Source organism: Pseudonaja textilis, chromosome 1 (assembly GCF_049901715.1).
Source record: "Pseudonaja textilis isolate UNSWEBS1 chromosome 1, rPseTex1.2, whole genome shotgun sequence".
Taxonomy (NCBI): Eukaryota; Metazoa; Chordata; class Lepidosauria; order Squamata; family Elapidae; genus Pseudonaja; species Pseudonaja textilis.
This window is the reverse complement of record NC_141990.1, coordinates 315,637,656-315,654,771: the sequence shown is the minus strand read 5'-3', so window position 1 is coordinate 315,654,771 and position 17,116 is coordinate 315,637,656. Positions and strand designations below refer to the sequence as shown.

The window sequence follows — 17,116 nt, the reverse complement described above, 5'->3', positions numbered from 1 at the left end:
GATGAGGAAGTGGACTTAGCTATGAGAGACAAACCTGATTTATTGGAGGTGACCTCCCCCGAATCTCCCTCTCTGATTATACAGCAGCCGGGAACAGATAATCAGGAAAACGTGTGAGAGGTTTCAAGTGTGGAGGAGGAGGGGTTTGAGGGATCTTGGCTTGACATGAGAAATAGATGGAGATTGAGATGTCAATCTCAATTGGGAAAGAAGCGTCAAGCCAGTGATTAATGAGACTAACATGCCCCCTTTAGGGGATAAAAGGAAACGGATTGGCTTGAGGAATTTGCCAGAAGCAAAGTGTATTGTTGGAGTGAAAGTACTGTGAAGATTCTCGGAGACATTGTGATTTCTAGGCACTTCAGGATTGCCAAACAGATTTCAGAATTACTGCTGAGGACTGGAAAAACTTCAGCAGTTATCTTTGTCGGGGTTTGTTTTTGGTTGCTTGTATTTTTGGAACTTTAGAATTTTGATTGCTCATCTGTGGATATAGGTGAGACATAACATTTTTACTTCTGGCCAAACAAACCATCTTCATACCAAAATGGACCAAACTCAACTACACCATTTGGTGGAGCAGCAACAGCAACAAATAGACCAACTACTACAAAATAACCAGGTCCTCCAACACCAGGTAACACAGTTGGTAAACCATGTTTCAAATTTACAAACTCCTGCTGCTCATTCAGCCCCTCCCTTAAGGAAAAGCCCGGTATCTATGCCGGATAATTTTTCAGGACAGACTGATGTTTCCAGCATTTATGGGACAGTGCCAGTTATTTATTACCTTGCGGCCTGAAGACTTTCCTAATGACCGGGCTAAGGTGGGGCTTATTATTAGCCTCTTATCTGGACAGGCTGCCAAATGGGCTACTCCTTTGTTGACACAAGATAGCCCTTTGTTGGATGATTTTCAGGGTTTCCAGCAGCAATTGCGTGTCATGTTAGAAAATCCTATTAAGACTCAAACCGTGGCTAGACATTTGTGGGACATTTGTCAGGGGAAACGTCCTCTGCAAAAATATATTGCAGAGTTTCATCTGCTCTGCATGGACTCTACTTGGAATGAGTCAGCCCACATGGATGCTTTTCAGGAGGGCTGGGCAGATAACATCAAAGACGAGTTAGTGCATGCGGAGTGGGCTTTAACCTTGGATGCATTAGCGGTACAGTGCTTGCGTATTGAAGCCCGTTTACAACAGCGCAGGAGCAGATGGCCAGTTGTGGAACCGCCTTCTCATTCACGTTCACAAACCACGCCATTGGAAGTTTATAAAACTACGACCAGGACTGAGGAGCTGATGGAGTTGGGTGCACTCCGCCCTCGGTTGACGGTGCAAGAGCGCTCGCAAAGGTTCCAGGAAGGTTTGTGCCTTTATTGTGGGGGACCGGGACATTTTGCCAATTCTTGCAAACAGAGAGGTACCTGAAGACCAGTTCCTGAATCTGCTCCTGGCTCCTGGCTTGAAACCCTAGGTCGGGCACATCTCACACCACCACCCCAAGTTGCTGAGGTGAACTCTGGCCCTCCTCGGCATTTACTGTTGGACACCCAAATTTTCTTACAGTCCCAGAAGGAGGGGATTCCAGCGGTGGCATTGGTGGACTCAGGGGCTACTACTAGTTTTATGGACCGGGACTTTGCAACGCACTTTGAGGTCCCATTGGTTGCTGTGGATCCACCCATCAAGGTGGAAACCATGGATGGGCATGAGCTTCAGTCCGGGCCCATTTGTTTCACCACCCAGCCATTGCGTATGGTTATAGGGGATCACGAGGAAGTGATAAATTTCTATATCACTCCAAATGTGTGTAGGTAACTTAAATTTGGTTTTCTGACATGCCAACAAGTGAATGGCAATTTTCCTGTTGTTGTATTAACTACATTGCTTAAAACATGGTTGCTACACTTTATGGCTTCACTCCACAGTGTTTCAGGCAAACCTCAGTCAGATAACATAGTGCGAGGCATGGTTTGTAATGTTTTCCCTCTTCATTATACAAACGAGTTATGTTGTGGTCTGTAAGGTGCAGAATATTTATGCTCAACACCAGCCAATTTCAACATAGTTTGGAATCTTTTGTTAACAAACTCAGTCCCATTATCAGTAACTAAACTAATTATTTTACTTTTCATTTTCCTCTCTGCAAACCTTAGCCAGTTAAAGAAATGTTGGAATGTTTCTATTTTGTTTTTCATAAGATAACAGAAATCGTATTGTGAGTAATAGTCCATAATAATCAAATTATAGCAGGCACATCCTAAACAATTTTGTCAGCAAAAACAACCTCTAAAGATTCTTTGGTCTTAAACCCATTAAGTCTGTTTGCTGGAGTAAACTTACTTTTCTCTTGGCTACAAGCATTACACTTTAAATACTTGCTGCAGGGTTTCAATTTTACTCCCTCTGACAATTCAACAGTTGGTTTGAGCATTTTGAAATTAATGTGCCCCAGACATCTATGCAGTAAATGTATACATTCACCATGTGGCTTAACATTGTTATAAACTGAGTTAGTCATCTTCAACTGGTCATCATGTATCACATATAAATCATTCTCTAAATTAGCAGTAACACTTTGACCCTCTTTCTCTATTATACAGTTATCTCCCCTAAAGGTTACTACATAACCAAGGTTAACTAAATTGATAAATTAAATTTCAGTTTAGGTACATATAACATAGTTAAATGTTCGTTTATACAAGAAGAAATATGCAGTACCTTGACCAGGTGCCTTCATCTTCCATCCATTTGCCAATGATACATGTTGTTTACTCGTGGACATCTTTACAAACCTCTTTCTATCTTTAGTAATGTGCTGCGATGCTCCACTATCAACAACCCCCAAATCATGGTTTACAGTTGAATTGCTAGACATAGCTAAACTAGCATTCTTCTTAGCCTTCTAGTGTCTGCCAGTATTCTGTCATTTTCCCTTGTTACAGAATCTAGCTATATGTCCCCTAGCCCCAAAAGAAAAACATTTCCTAACAGTATAGGCAGTTGAACACAAATTCTCTTCTTGTAGTTGTTCCTTTCTCAGTTGGTCCCTATCCAGCTGTCTTCTTGCTTCTTCTAACAACCTTCCAGTTATGTCAGTCAATGTCAGTTTATCTCTAGGCAGGAGTTCCAGTGAAGATACGTAATCATCATAACTTTCATCCAATGAGGAAATAATGTTGTAAACTTGATGCAGCTCTGAAAATATCAGTTCCTTTTCATGTAGCTCTTGAAAAGTTCTTTTCATAAAGTTCAAATGAGCTAACATATCTCCACCTTTCAGAAGACGTGCTCTAAACAGTTTATAGGTAAGATGCATGTGTGCACCTACCCTGTCACGAACATAAATCCTCTTCAAATTCTCCCAACACCTAGCAGCAGACTCTTCTCCATGAATATGGACTAGCTGCTGGTCACTCAGTGTTAGTCCAAATATACCAAGAGCTCGTTCATTGTTCTGTTTAAAGTCAGCAAGCTTCTTGGCATCATCCTCATTTTCTGGATCACAAGCATTTACATCTGGTGGATCTTGAACTACATTTCATTAACCTTCTCTATGCAGAAGTAGACGGCACTTCATAGTCCAGGAAACACAGTTTGTTCCATCCATCTGGGTTATAAAAAGAATAGGTATAAGTATATTTATTCCACCAGATAAAGACTGAATGCACCAATTATCACATTAAACAAGAGGAAAACCTACGCACGAATTCCACCTGTGCTTACTACAATTTTGTAAACAACAAACTAAAAGAATCAGGGTCCATCCCACCCCTGAAAGGACCTAATGGTAAAGACTGCAATGATCACCGCATTAAAGCCAACATCTTTAACACATTTTTGGCTCAGTATTTGTAAACAGCAATGGATCATGCCCAGTATTTCCTAGTTGAACCACAGACAACTACAATGATCTAATACATATTGATTTTACAGAAGACAAGGTTGAAAAAGCACTACGCAATCTAAAACCATCTCTATGGTTTTGGTCCAGACAGAATACATGCGTACTTCTTAAAAAAGCTATCCACTGCCATAGCAGAACCTCTAAGCATAATCTTTGAAAAATCTTTCAGGACCAGCTCCTTACCTAACCTATAGTCACAAGCCAGAGTCATCCCCATCTTCAAAAAGGGAGACCTCAGCCTAGCAAAAACATATGTTCTACACAACTCGATCAGGGCAAAACAATAGACACAATCTACATAGGCTTCTGTAAAGCCTTTGATTTAGTGGTACATGACAAACTACTCCTAAAACTAAAATCTTACGGTATCTCTGGACAACTGCATAAGTGGATAGAAGCATTCCTGTCAAACAGATAACAAATGGTCAAAATTGGGAGTGTCCTATCAAATTCTGTACCTGTCAATAGTGGTGTCCCCCAAGGTGGTGTTCTAGGACCAACTCTATTCATACTCTACACAAATGACCTCTCTGATCGTATTAAGAGCAACTGCGTTCTCTTCGCTAATGATGTAAAGCTATTCAATACCACAGAGAATACTGCTACCCTTCAAAAAGACCTTGACTATGTATTTGAATGGTCAAACAAATGGAAACTTCAAATCTCAACAAATAAATGCTCTGTCCAAATATTGGGAAAAAAATCAGAAAATAAAATACAGGCTGAATAGTCAAGACCTTGTTGTTGTTGTTTTGAACAAATTTTATTGATTTTCCAAAACAATACACAGACAAACAAAACATAGAATATAATGACATAAGAGTTTTTTTTCTTAAAAAGCCAGTACAACATCTTATTTAAAGACAGAATTATTCCAAGTTATCACATTTCCAAACAAGCACAATTTGATATATATATTTACCTTATCTGTTCATCTTCATATCTTATCCCAAACTTCTCTTTATTACTTCCTTTCCTTCTATTTATTCAAATTATATCTCTTTAACTTTAGATTGTGTACATTTTTTATATCCACCTGTCTTATACATTTTCATTATTCTCTTCCAATAAAAAAAACAAACAAGACATAAAACATAAAAACATAAACATCTTTTCTGAAAGTTGCTTGATCCCGAGTTAAAACTCATCGTACAGAAACCTCTTCAAAAATCATGTTCCTTTTATATATCATTCCATATCTTATTACCGTTTCCCATTTTCTATATAGCTTCTTCCTTTTTTAAACTCTCTTAGTTTTATTCTACTTATCTCAGTTCAAGTCATAATATTTAACATTCTTTGTCTGTTCTCAGCTATCCATTCATTTTTTCTCTTTAAACAAAACCTCTCCTGTACACTAATTAGAGTATGATGCCTTTAACTCTTTCCCCTAACCTAATAATACTTAATATCACACATAACTTATATTGGGATTCTGTTTAGCACATCCTAAAGTCACACCATATATTATATAAAAAGAAAAAGAAAAAAGAAAGAACGACAACAGCAAAAAAATTTATAGATATATAATATAGGTAGTACCCCTGTCAAAACCATTTTAATCGTACCTATTGATTTATATATTTATATCTTAAACATTTTATTCTATAAATGCCTATAATAACACAATCTTACGTACTTTACAGAATCCCTTTTTCAATTAAGTTCACCCATTGTCTCTGAATAAATTTTGTTTCTTCAGATCTTGCTTCCCATCATTGAGACTTCTCACCCCTTCCTTTCTCCCTTGCTTATTCTTTTCCCTACCCTTTTTCCCCCTTTGCCTTTCCACCTCCCTTTTCTTCCCGTGCTTTCCCCCTTCCTGTTGTTTTCCAACCTTATATCTACCCTTCAACTCATTTTTATCTTTTTTGGTTGTTTTTTTAGGTTTTAGAATCCCTTTTTCCTTTTCCTTTTCCTCTTCCTCCTTCTTCTCCCCCAATAGGGTCACATGTTCATCAAAAATGGTTCCTTCTTTGTCCCAATTATCCTGCTGCGCAATCAATTCTCCATAGGAATGCACCGCCATTTCTAGAGATTGAAAAAGAATGTCCAAGGTATCTTTCCAGTCTTGTTCTTCCTTTTTATATTTTAGATATTCAGTTTTAAATTTATCCAAAAGTGATGCCATTATAAAGAGGAGAAATTTTTCCCAAAACAACCACCCGAGTGTTTTTAAACAAAGAAAAAAAAGTTTCCCAAAAGATGCAAAGTCACCAAACAATCCAGATAGACTATTTCATTTAGCACTTTTTCTCTTCTTCCATTTCTTTTTCTGGGGTTGCTATTAAATCACAAAATTCCAATTATAGTATGTCTTTTGAAGTCTTATTAATGTTCAAATGGCTCTTTAAAATTCTAGGCAGTCTGCTCCTTATTTTCAATTTCTACTTCAATTTTTTTCCTCTCCCTTCCCACTCACAGCAGAAAAAAAAAATTTTCTTTAAATATTTAGAAATCCATATCCCTTTGGCATTAGCATAGTCTTTAGCATTTAGCATACCTTCAATGCGGGTTTCTGATTTCTCTCAAAGCTGTTCCGTTTGGAAGGAGAGTGAAAAGAAAAAAAGTTTTCCCTTTGATATCCATTTGCTGCTTACTCAGTCTGGGAGCAATGTGTCTTTAGTAGGTGTTAAATACCAGGATACTTTCACTGTTCCTTTGTCCCGGTCAGCAAAATCAGTTTCATTTCTTCACAAACCCCTCCAGCACATTCGTTTACCCGGCTGGGCTCTTCTAAATGGCAGCCAGAGACCGCCGTTCAGTTGCCATCGGAGAGGGAGATTTAGCTGGCTAAGGAAGAGAGATGCGATGTCTCTCATCCCTGCCAGAACCCCCCAGTCTTCACCACCTTCTACAAAGGTGGCTTAGCCCCGAAGCCAAATGGCTCAAGGCACTCAGGCAGTGAACACAGGCAGAAACCGTGCAGAGCCACGGAATCCTGCCTGCACCGAAGAACCACAAGCCGGAATTACCAATAGTCAAGACCTTGTTGATGATCTAAACTCTGTCAAGGACCTTGGAAGACTCATTTCTAATTATCTAAATGTAACTACATAGCCAAAAAGGCGTTAAGAGTTGTTAACCTAATCTTACGTAGCTTTTTCTCTGGTAATATTACACTAATAACTAGAGCATACAAAACATTTGCTAGACCAATACTCGAATACAGCTCATCAGTCTGGAACCCACATTAAGTATCTGATATTGGCACAATTGAGAAAGTCCAGAAATATTTCACAAGAAGAGTTCACCACTCCTCTACTCGTTGTAGAATACCTTATGTCACCAGACTCAAAATTCCAGACCTAGAAAATCTCAAACTATGCCACCTTCGGTCCGATCTAAGTATAGTATATAAAATCATACATTGCAATGTCCTACCTGTCAATGAATACTTCAGCTTCAACCATAACAACACAAGAGCAAACAAGAGATACAAACTCAAGGTTAATAGCACCAAACTTGATTGCACGAAATACGACTTCAGCAAGAGAGTGGCCAATGTCTGGAATAGTCTACGTGACTCTGTGGTTTCTTCCCCAAACCCCCCAAAATTTAACCTTAGACAGTCTACTATTGACCTCACCCCTTTCCTAAGAGGCCTGTAGGGGGCGTGCATAAGTGCACCAAAGTGCCTACCATCCCTTTCCTATTGTTTCTTTTTATTTTTCTCATAAATATCTATCTCATGTATTCAAAAGTATGTTTTTACTGATACCTATTATCTTCTAAGCAATTGACAAAAATAAACAAATAAACAATAAATAAATAAATAAATAAATAAATAAATAAATAAAATTGTCTCCTCTCCTCTCCTTCCCCTATCCTATGCTATGCTATAATATGCTATGCTATGCTATTCTATCAATTGTCCTGTTGGTAAATTTCTCCTTAGTTCTAGTTGGATCACTCCTTGATAAGGTTCAATCCATTACTTCTCCTCCTGCCTTCAGGTGCTTTAGAGAAGAGGTTGACAGACTTTTCTCTGTGACAGCCCATCAAATATTGGTTCGTGGAGGTCAAATTCACAACTTCAGCATGTCTCCATCTGCTCTGGACATGACAAGAAACACAACAATATTTTCTTTTCCAATTGGGTGTATGAGAAGCTATTGCTACAAGGACAGAAACTTGCTTTTTCTTGCAATCATCAGAAGTACAGTAATTGTTAGTGTATCCCCTGTAGATTTCTAGATACAAAAAACTTCCAAGCTATAAAAACATGTCTGAGTTCTCCAGATGGGAGTTAAAGATGAGACCTTAGCCTGTCTTGCAAAAAGCTCACTACTGGGTTTGAAGAGAGTCATGTTCTTTGTTTCCTTTATAATCACAGCCCAAACACAGGTAAGAGGAAGCATCTTTGTTGTAAATTTGTTCTGTGGCCATCCAGGTGGTATAGGTGGTATTTGATCTGCTAAAGCTCCAGTGAAATTTCAAGTTCAAACTTCAAATCAGTTTCTACCTAAACTTTTATTTCTGTCCTAGGAGGGAAGTTGACAAGAATGACCAGGTAGGAATGATCCTATGGTTGATGCTGATGCTCTTCTGGCTCTTGGCTCCAACTACAGCAAAGAGGCTACAAACCATGTGTGTGTTCAGGGATTATATCGCATTAGAGGAATGCTATTATAGGCCTGGTGCTCATATTATTGGTGGGAATTTGCCTCTGGGAGCTAGTTCCAATTCTACTGTCCCACATTTTAATACGTCAAATCTTCTTTTAGTTAATAGGTAAGTTTCAGCTGGACCTCTTTCAAAAATACTTCTAGTATTCTGCACTGTCTTAGTGTAATATACATCTTCTCCTTTTCTCAGTAAAATAGCAAGCTCCTAAAATAAGCCGCAATTCTGAACTTCTGAAAGCTAGGTACTTCAAAAGAAATTCTTTATTGAAAGGAGTAATCCAGATACTAGCCAAAGCAGAGTCTCCGATACCGCCAGGCATACAGGAACAGATAAATGAATGTGGATTTAGTCAACCAAAGAAACAACATGTTAATCCCCCTCCACATTTTCTGCGAACGTATCTTAGAAAAGTTTTTCAGGAAGTTCCTCTCAGAGCTGGAATTTTTCTGGTTACTTCTCCTCTTGCTATCTCTCCAAGAGGTGACAAGGTTCCAGGCATCTGTCTTCAGTCATATATCATGTGCAAGTTATAGAGATTCAATACAAGGCTTAAGATATTCAGGTTACATCAAAACGGTTACTTGTACCAACTCTCCCCACCCTTCTTCTTCCATTATAGAATGGTAGAATTCAGGTTTAGCTGAGAAAGATCATTAAAAAAAAACCCAAACCCAATTTGGATGTTGCTGCACTAAACCAAACACTGAAGCAAACTCTACAAGCAAACAACCTTAACTGTAATATTCCCTGTATTTTTTGCACTATAGACTCATCCCCAGTAACTACCAGCAGATCCTTGCATTGATGTTTGCTGTCTCCCAGGTCAATAAGGATTTTCTTCTACTCCCCAACATCACCCTTGGCTTCCACATCTATGGCCATTTCCAGAGGGAGATATTTATTTCCTTAAACAGCCTCTCCATGCTCTCCTCACAAGGCCAAGTGGTTCCAGGTTACAAATGTGGCTGGAAGGGCACTCTGTTCTCCATCATTGGTGGCCTCAATCCCAAATCTTCAAGGCAGATGGATTCCATCTTCAACATCTTTAAGGTCTCACAGGTAAGATAGTTCTCTTGGATACAATATGGAGTAGACAGAGATCAGGTTACTCAAAAGCAGAGAGGGAGGGGTTGGGGAGGCATATCATGAGCATGTGACTCTTAGTTAATTCTTTATTAAAAAGTGGCCATCATTTTAGTGCCATTTATTCTCTGAATCCGATTGTTAGTTTTTTTTCTCTTGTCTTCCAACATACCTCAACCAATAAAAATGTGTAACTGGTGATTCCTAAAGTGAACGTCAACTTTGACTTTGTTTTTGAAAAAATAATTTTATCTTCCCCAGCTTGGTGTTGGCTTTGAGTTCTCTCAGGGAGAGAGAAGAGTTTATCCTTCCTTCTTCCGGATTAATCCTAAAGAATCTTCTCAATATGTGGGTTTAGTCCAGCTGCTCCTGCATTTCCGGTGGAACTGGGTTGGGCTTATTGCCCCTGAAGATGAGAGGGGAGAACGTTTCATCTCAACTCTGACCCCAATGCTCCAGGAGAAGGAGATCTGCCTGGCTTTCTCTGAAAGGTTGAAATCACATCATTTTGAGATTATACTGAAAAATTTACTTCTCAGTTTCAAGACTTGGTCAAAAACTGAAGTGATTCTTCTTTTTGGAGTCTATGATTGTAGTTTAAGTGTACAGATAATTTTGTTTCACCATGTAAAATCAAGCAAGACAACATTTCAGAATGTTTGGATCTTAACCTCCCATTGGAATCTTAGTGTGAAGGAATCTGAAAACACATTGTTATTTGTAAAGTCTTTCCATGGAGTCTTGCATTTCAGAGACCACACTAGGGATGTCTCAGAATTCAATCATTTTTTTCTGTCTTTAGACCCTTTGAACCCTCAAGGAGATGTCTTTCTCCCTCTATGGTGGGAATTGGTTTTTGGCTGCAATATCCCTAAATCAGGAGAGATCCCTCCAAACGGAGAAAAACAATGTACAGGAAAGGAGAATGTGCAGAATCTGCCCAATTACATTTTTGAAACAAGAATGACAGGTGAAAGTTACAATATCTACAATGCCATTTATGCTGTGGCACATGCATTACATGCAATGTTTCGACCCAGAGCCCGACCAACCATGATGAGGTTTGGAAAGAAGACCCCAAATATCCAATCATGGCAGGTAATTTCTGTGGTTTCTCAGAGAGGAAGATTCCCATATGCATTTCTTCAGTTACTGATTCAATATCCGCATATTATCATATCAATGCATATTAAAAGCAATTATTAGAAAAATATGAGTTAAGAATAATGTTTTGTTGGAAGAGGTTAGAGAGAGGGGAAAAGAGAAGTGAAGGTTCATTAAAATGTTTAAAAGTATGTCTAGCTAATGTTGGAAATGTAGTCAAAAGATGGGCTTATTTTATCATGTGTGGTGGCCTTGTGATAAAATAAAAATAATTTTCGGCAAAAATACACAGACAGCTAAAAAGGATAATAGGGAAACACATAGATTTTATAGCTGAACTATTTTTATTAGGGATGATACCAGAAAAATTTGATCAGAAAAGTATGTATTTAGTATCACATGTCTTAACAGCAGTGAGGATTTATTTTGTACAACATTGGAAAGATGAAGAAAGACCGCAAGAGGAAGAGATAGTTAAGAAAATACTAGACTCGTCAGGAATGGATAGACTTATGCTTAAAATTAAACAGAAAGAAGACACAGAATATGATCAGGCATGGAACTAATTTTACCAGTGGTTGGAGAGTAAGAATGGAATCTGTACTGTTAAGCAAATTAAATACCCAGAAAACACATTTATTAAGCAATATGATATGTAGTTAATAGAACATTAATAAAAGTTATTACAAAGATAAGAAAAAAGAAGAAAGACCTTCATAAAGTCCTGAAAGGCTTCAATGTTTACGTGGGTTTCAGGAGATAACCATGACAGGGAGTAGAAGTCAACTGAGACCACAACAACAATCTGTCTATGTTTGAGAAAGAAGCTTCAAGAAATCAGAAGAAATCTTAGTTGGCATATTTGCAGAACAACCTCCGTTCCCTCAGCATGTAACCTGAATCCAACTTGTAGAAAGACACTCAATTCATTTTAATCCTGGTTTATGTTTCTATAGTTTAACATCCTACTTGACCCTTCCCCCCATTTGTTCAGCTTTATGCTTATTGCACTGCTCAGCTTGTGTGAATGCAGCCACCTGAGCACATAAAGAAGGACCCAAAATAGTCTTAATGGGTTGTTGGTCTCAAACTCATCAGACTTCTCTGCATTACTGGATAAACATTGAACTTCTCTGAACAGTGAAGAGACAAATCAGGGCAAGCACTTCCTTTTCCTTGACTCCATTTCATCAAACATGGTTCCTCTGTTGTGCTCTGTTCGATTCTCACATAGAAAAAAAATCAAAGGAATTGTACTCTGTTGCCATAAAAATCATTTAATCGTTGCTACAGTGAATTTATCAGTTACAAGACCTTGGGATAAAGTAAATATTTCAAACTACATGTAATCAAATATCTCAGGAGGAAAAGCACATGATTAATTTTGGAATGTGGCACTGAAATTTTTCATATGTGCTTATTCTGGTAAAGCTTTATTTAAAGAAACCATCATACAAAGAACCAATGATAAAGATTTTTTTTTTTGTAGTTTCAGAGTAAAAACCTGGTGTTACTCCAGATTCCACAATTTTCCACCAAGAGGATCCTCTAGCTTTTCAGACATAAATTCATCTTCTCAAAATTCTCACCATGTTCTGATAGAAGCCATGACCATAGCTCTAACCAAATACTCCTACTTCTAAAGTTCACATTTATTTCAGATTCTTCCCTATTTGGGCAATGTGCAGTTCAACAACAGTGCTGGAGATGAAGTCTCCTTCTCAGAAGATGGACTGAGATCTGCTCGTTATGACCTTCTCAATTGGCTTTTCCTACCCAATCAATCTTTTGTCCCCATGAAAGTTGGGCAAGTGAATCCTGAGGCTCCCCCAGGCCAGGATTTCACCATTAAGTCTGATGGAATTGTCTGGGCCACAAAGGTGAGCTGCAAGGAAATGTTGTAAATTCTGGGAAAGATTCATTCTCTTCCTGGAATGCAGAACATCCTTCTAACTCAATTGAGTCAGAAATCATGGTAGTCATTTTGTGACAAATCTGCTTTTCATGTAACACATTTGAGGTCTGATTTGTGTCATTCCACAAAGGGAACAATTTCTGTTTGAAACGTAGAATGCAATTACAGCAAAAAAAAACTGTGATTTCCATGGACCCTTTCTGCTCAGTTGCATCCTCATAGTTCTTTCTTTTAGAAATGATGTGCTTCAGTCACAAGCCTTCCTTTGCAGGATGAAACCCCAGTTCCAATCTCCAGTATCTGTTGGTCGATTGGAAGTTTCACTGGCCTGCATCCCCTAGCAGCTGTTCCTGGTTTTTGATAGACAATGGTGAACAATTTGTTTAGAAGAGATTCTGAGCATAGAAATAGGAATGTGGGAACCAATTAAATAATTCATTGGTATTTCTCTTTCAGACCATCCCCTTTGCCAGGTGTGGCAGGAAGAGGTGCCAGGCAGGAGAAAGGAGAAGAGTTCCTGAGGGCAAGCAAGTTTGCTGCTACCAGTGTGACGCTTGTCCAGAAGGGACCTTTTCTAATCAGACAGGTAGACCAGACTTTAAACCTTAATCCTCTAGAATCAAAGGAAGACAATCATTAAATCAATCTATTTTTGTTCTTGTTGTCATTTGTGATGAGATTGATGTCCATTCATAGTGCCCTATCACAGAGGACACTTTTCCTAATCCTCAACAATTGCTATTAGGATAGATTGAGGGCAGAATTTGTGAATCTCCAACATGCATTTCCACTCTGACATCCAATTGGAAAAACCAACTTCCAATGTTTTCCTGAGGTAGTGTGGTGTGTGATCCAAAGGTTTAATTTTTATCATTTAGTGCATGCTTCTTCCATTAGCTCTATCAACCTCTGAGGAAATAGACCTGCCAGAGAAAAAGGAGATCCATCTATCTCTACTGCTTTGATAGAAGAGGATCAAAAAAGTCTGAATGAACCAATTTGAAGTACAAATCAAAGAGGTTAAGGCAGGGATATTATACACAGAATTAAAATCGCAGCATTCCTGGATAACAGATCTGTCATTCTTCTCTTGGTTCCAGTATAAAGTGAGAGATAAAAGAGGCAGTAATTACCCATGGAAGTGCACATTCAATGGATAGCTGGAATTGAACAAATCCTCATAGCTGGTTAATCAGTATCATCATAAATGAAAGCTATGCTCTTTTAGATGCCCCATAAATTGCACAGTGGGTTCTTTATTTAATCCATTTGTAGGTAAGTCAATAGCACAACGGAAATATGCACATCAAAAGACAAAGAATTTTTATTTCAGATGCAGTTCATTGTGAATCCTGCCCAGAAGACCAATTTCCCAACAAGGACAAGGACCAATGCATTGCCAAGAAGATCCACTTCCTTGCTTACCAAGACACCCTGGGATACACCTTAGCTTTTCTTGCTCTTTTTCTATCTGGGATCACTTCTGCAGTCCTGCTGATTTTCTATAAACATCATGACACACCGATTGTGAAAGCCAACAACCGAGGTCTCAGCTACATCCTCCTAGTCTCCCTTCTGCTCTGCTTCCTCTGCTCCTTCCTCTTCATTGGTCAACCAGGGAAGCTCACCTGTCTCTTCCAACAATCTGCCTTTGCCATTCTCTTTTCTCTCGCAGTTTCCTCTGTGTTGGCAAAGACTCTGATGGTGGTTCTGGCATTCATGGCCACCAAGCCAGGGAACAAGACAAGGAAACTCTTAGGAAAACCACTGTCCAACTCCATTATCATAGCCTGTCCCCTGGTCCAAGCCCTTCTTTGTGCCATTTGGCTGGGAACCTCTCCCCCATTTTTTAACTTGGACTTCCACTCCTTGTTTGGAGAGATCATCTTGGAATGTAAGCAAGGCTCAGCTGTAATGTTTTATGCTGTCCTCTCTTACCTAGGACTTTTGGCTCTTGTCAGTTTCACAGTGGCATTTCTAGCTAGGAAATTGCCTGATAGTTTTAATGAGGCCAAGTTCATTACTTTTAGCATGCTGGTCTTTTGCAGTGTTTGGATCACCTTCCTCCCTACCTACCTGAGCACCAAAGGGAAGTCCATGGTGGTAGTGGAGATCTTCTCCATCTTGGCCTCTGGGGCTAGTCTCTTGGTTTGTATCTTTCTTCCCAAATGCTATGTTATAATACTGAGGCCCCATCTTAATTGTAAAGAAAATATAGTAAGAAACAAGAATTTCTAATTAATGCTAGGATTAGCCTCATTTTTATTTATCTTTGTGGCATATTTTAAATGTGATAATATATCTAATAAATGATGACGTGAAGGAGGAATTTGTCCATAAAAGAATTCCTTATCAAGTTCTGCAACTGCTGACAATATTCCTGTGATCAGTCTTTTGTTTTTCATGTTTTCAAAGTGTCCTTAGCGAGGTCCAATGCCCTGTATGTATGGAAAACTTGTTATTAAAGATGTGTTTCTTATTTCAGATATTTCTAAGTTTATATGGCAAAGGAAAAAATGAGGGGGGGGGGGGTAGCAGACCTGAAATTGTATTTTGAGCCATATTGTGTGGCCTGGTTAAAAGAGTGAGTGAACCTCCAGAATAAGAGACTACCTGAATTAGAGGGCCACGAATTAAGGTTTGGATGGCACAGTTATTTATGGTATGAATATAGTTAAGGTTGATTTTAATAATCACTTTGCTAGAAGTGCAATACTAAGAGTTTGGAATAAATATAAAAGAAGGTTTTATACAATGTTGTCTCTTTGGATGTCCCCACCCACTCAAGAAGCTTTAAAAAAAATTGGTAGTGTAGCCAGACAGATGGACGTACGGTAACATATTATCTTTCAACTCTGGTGAAGTTATATTAAAGTTGAGGGAAGAATTTGAATTAGACAGTTATGCTTGGCATTGCTTTAAATATCAACAACTGAAAGAATGATTTAAATTGGATAAAAAAGATTTATAAAATGTTATTGAAATTGAATTTGGAAAGTGAACATGTAAAACATTGTGTGATTCAGTGAACAAGGAATTTTTGATATAATGTGATGCTTGAACAATGGAAAAATATGTGGTTGAAAGGTTTTATATTTTCACTAAACTATAATTTAAAAGAAAAATGTTATAAAATAATGTATTATTGGTATTTAACACCGGATAAATTATCGAGAGTGTATAAGGGTATTTAAAGGGAATTTTTGAAGTGTCAAAGAAAGAAGGAACTTTTTACCATTTATGGTGGATATGTGATAAAGCAAAGAAATTTTGGATTAAGATATTATAATACAGAAAATTCTTAAAACAAAAATAAAAACTTGCCCCTTTGGATGTCCCCAACCACTCAAGAAACATTTTTCTTTAAAAAAAAAAAAAAGAATTGGTAGTGAAGCCAGACAGATGGACGTACGGTAACATATTATCTTTTAACTCTGGTGATGTTACATTAAAGTTGAGGGAAAAATTTGAATTAGGTAGTTATGCTTGGCATTGCTTTGCATATCAACAACTGAAAGAACGATTAAAATTGGATGGTATTTTTTTTTTTAAAAAAAAAAAAATTAAATATTATTTTTTTTTTTTTTTTAAAAAAAAAAAAAAAAAAAAAAAAAAAAAAAATTAAAATAAAAATAAATCAAAAAAAAAATATAAAAAAAAAAAAAAAAAAAAAAAATAAAAAAAAAATTCCTAGAGGTAGTCGTTAGCTAAGACTTGAGAATAGGGACAGCTAGAGACCAATGGAACAAATTGTAGAATTATTACTAAAATGTTTATTAGATGATATTTCTTATTATCTCGCTTTGTCCCACTTTCTCCTTTAGTGAAAATGTATAAAAGTTACTCTACTTTGTTCTTGGCTCTTGGCATTTTGACCAGGAGCCCTTTTTCTTGAATAAAAAGCAATCCAATAAAAATCAATCAGAAAACCTGCACCTTGTGTCTGGCATCCATCATTGGCTTCAGCACCAGGCTCAGAGCCAAATTGGGTCGAACGGGGTCAATATTGCTAAGATTTATAAAATGTCATTGAAATTGAATTTGGAAAGTGAACATGTAAAACATTGTGTGATTCAGAGAACAAGCAATTTTTGATATAATGTGATGCTTGAACAATGGAAAAACATGTGGTTGAAAGCTTTTATATTTACACTAAACTATAATTTAAAAGAAAATTTTTATAAAATAATGTATCGCTGGTATTTAACACCGGACAAATTATCTAGAGTGTATAAGGGTATTTCAAATGAAATTTGGAAGAGTCAAAGAAAGAAGGAACATTTTACCATTTATGGTGGACATGTGATAAAGCAAATAAATTTTGGAGTAAGATATTATAATACATAAAATTCTTAAAACAAAAATAAAAATGAAACCAGAAACTTTTCTTTTGGGTTTGGAAACTTGGAGAAAAAGAATGGAACTTTTATCTTATTTTGTGTTGATAAACAAAAATGGAAGGACACTTTGATT

General features: G+C 37.5%; 2 protein-coding genes across 2 annotated transcripts in view; both read left to right on the top strand.

Annotated features, from left to right (window-relative positions):
* The window catches only part of LOC148128328 (vomeronasal type-2 receptor 26-like), a 343,174-nt gene that overhangs the window by 230,598 nt on the left and 95,460 nt on the right, over nt 1-17,116 (top strand). The gene's annotated exons all lie outside the window — the stretch shown is intronic.
* LOC148128330 (vomeronasal type-2 receptor 26-like) lies at nt 548-14,881 on the top strand. The gene is made up of 8 exons (XM_087919623.1): nt 548-637; nt 741-1,368; nt 1,480-1,819; nt 9,309-9,600; nt 9,886-10,722; nt 12,390-12,608; nt 13,100-13,229; nt 13,977-14,881. The coding sequence occupies exons 1-8, from the start codon at nt 548-550 to the stop codon at nt 14,879-14,881; spliced, it is 3,441 nt and encodes a 1,146-aa protein (XP_087775749.1).

Bases quoted from the DNA above. Each gene is read 5' to 3' on its own strand.
- LOC148128330 (XM_087919623.1), top strand. From the start codon at position 548: ATGGACCAAACTCAACTACACCATTTGGTGGAGCAGCAACAGCAACAA. The intron at 1,369-1,479 runs GTTTGTGCCTTT...TTGAAACCCTAG, and splicing joins CTCGCAAAGGTTCCAGGAAG to GTCGGGCACATCTCACACCA. The intron at 12,609-13,099 runs GTGAGCTGCAAG...TTTCTCTTTCAG, and splicing joins GAATTGTCTGGGCCACAAAG to ACCATCCCCTTTGCCAGGTG.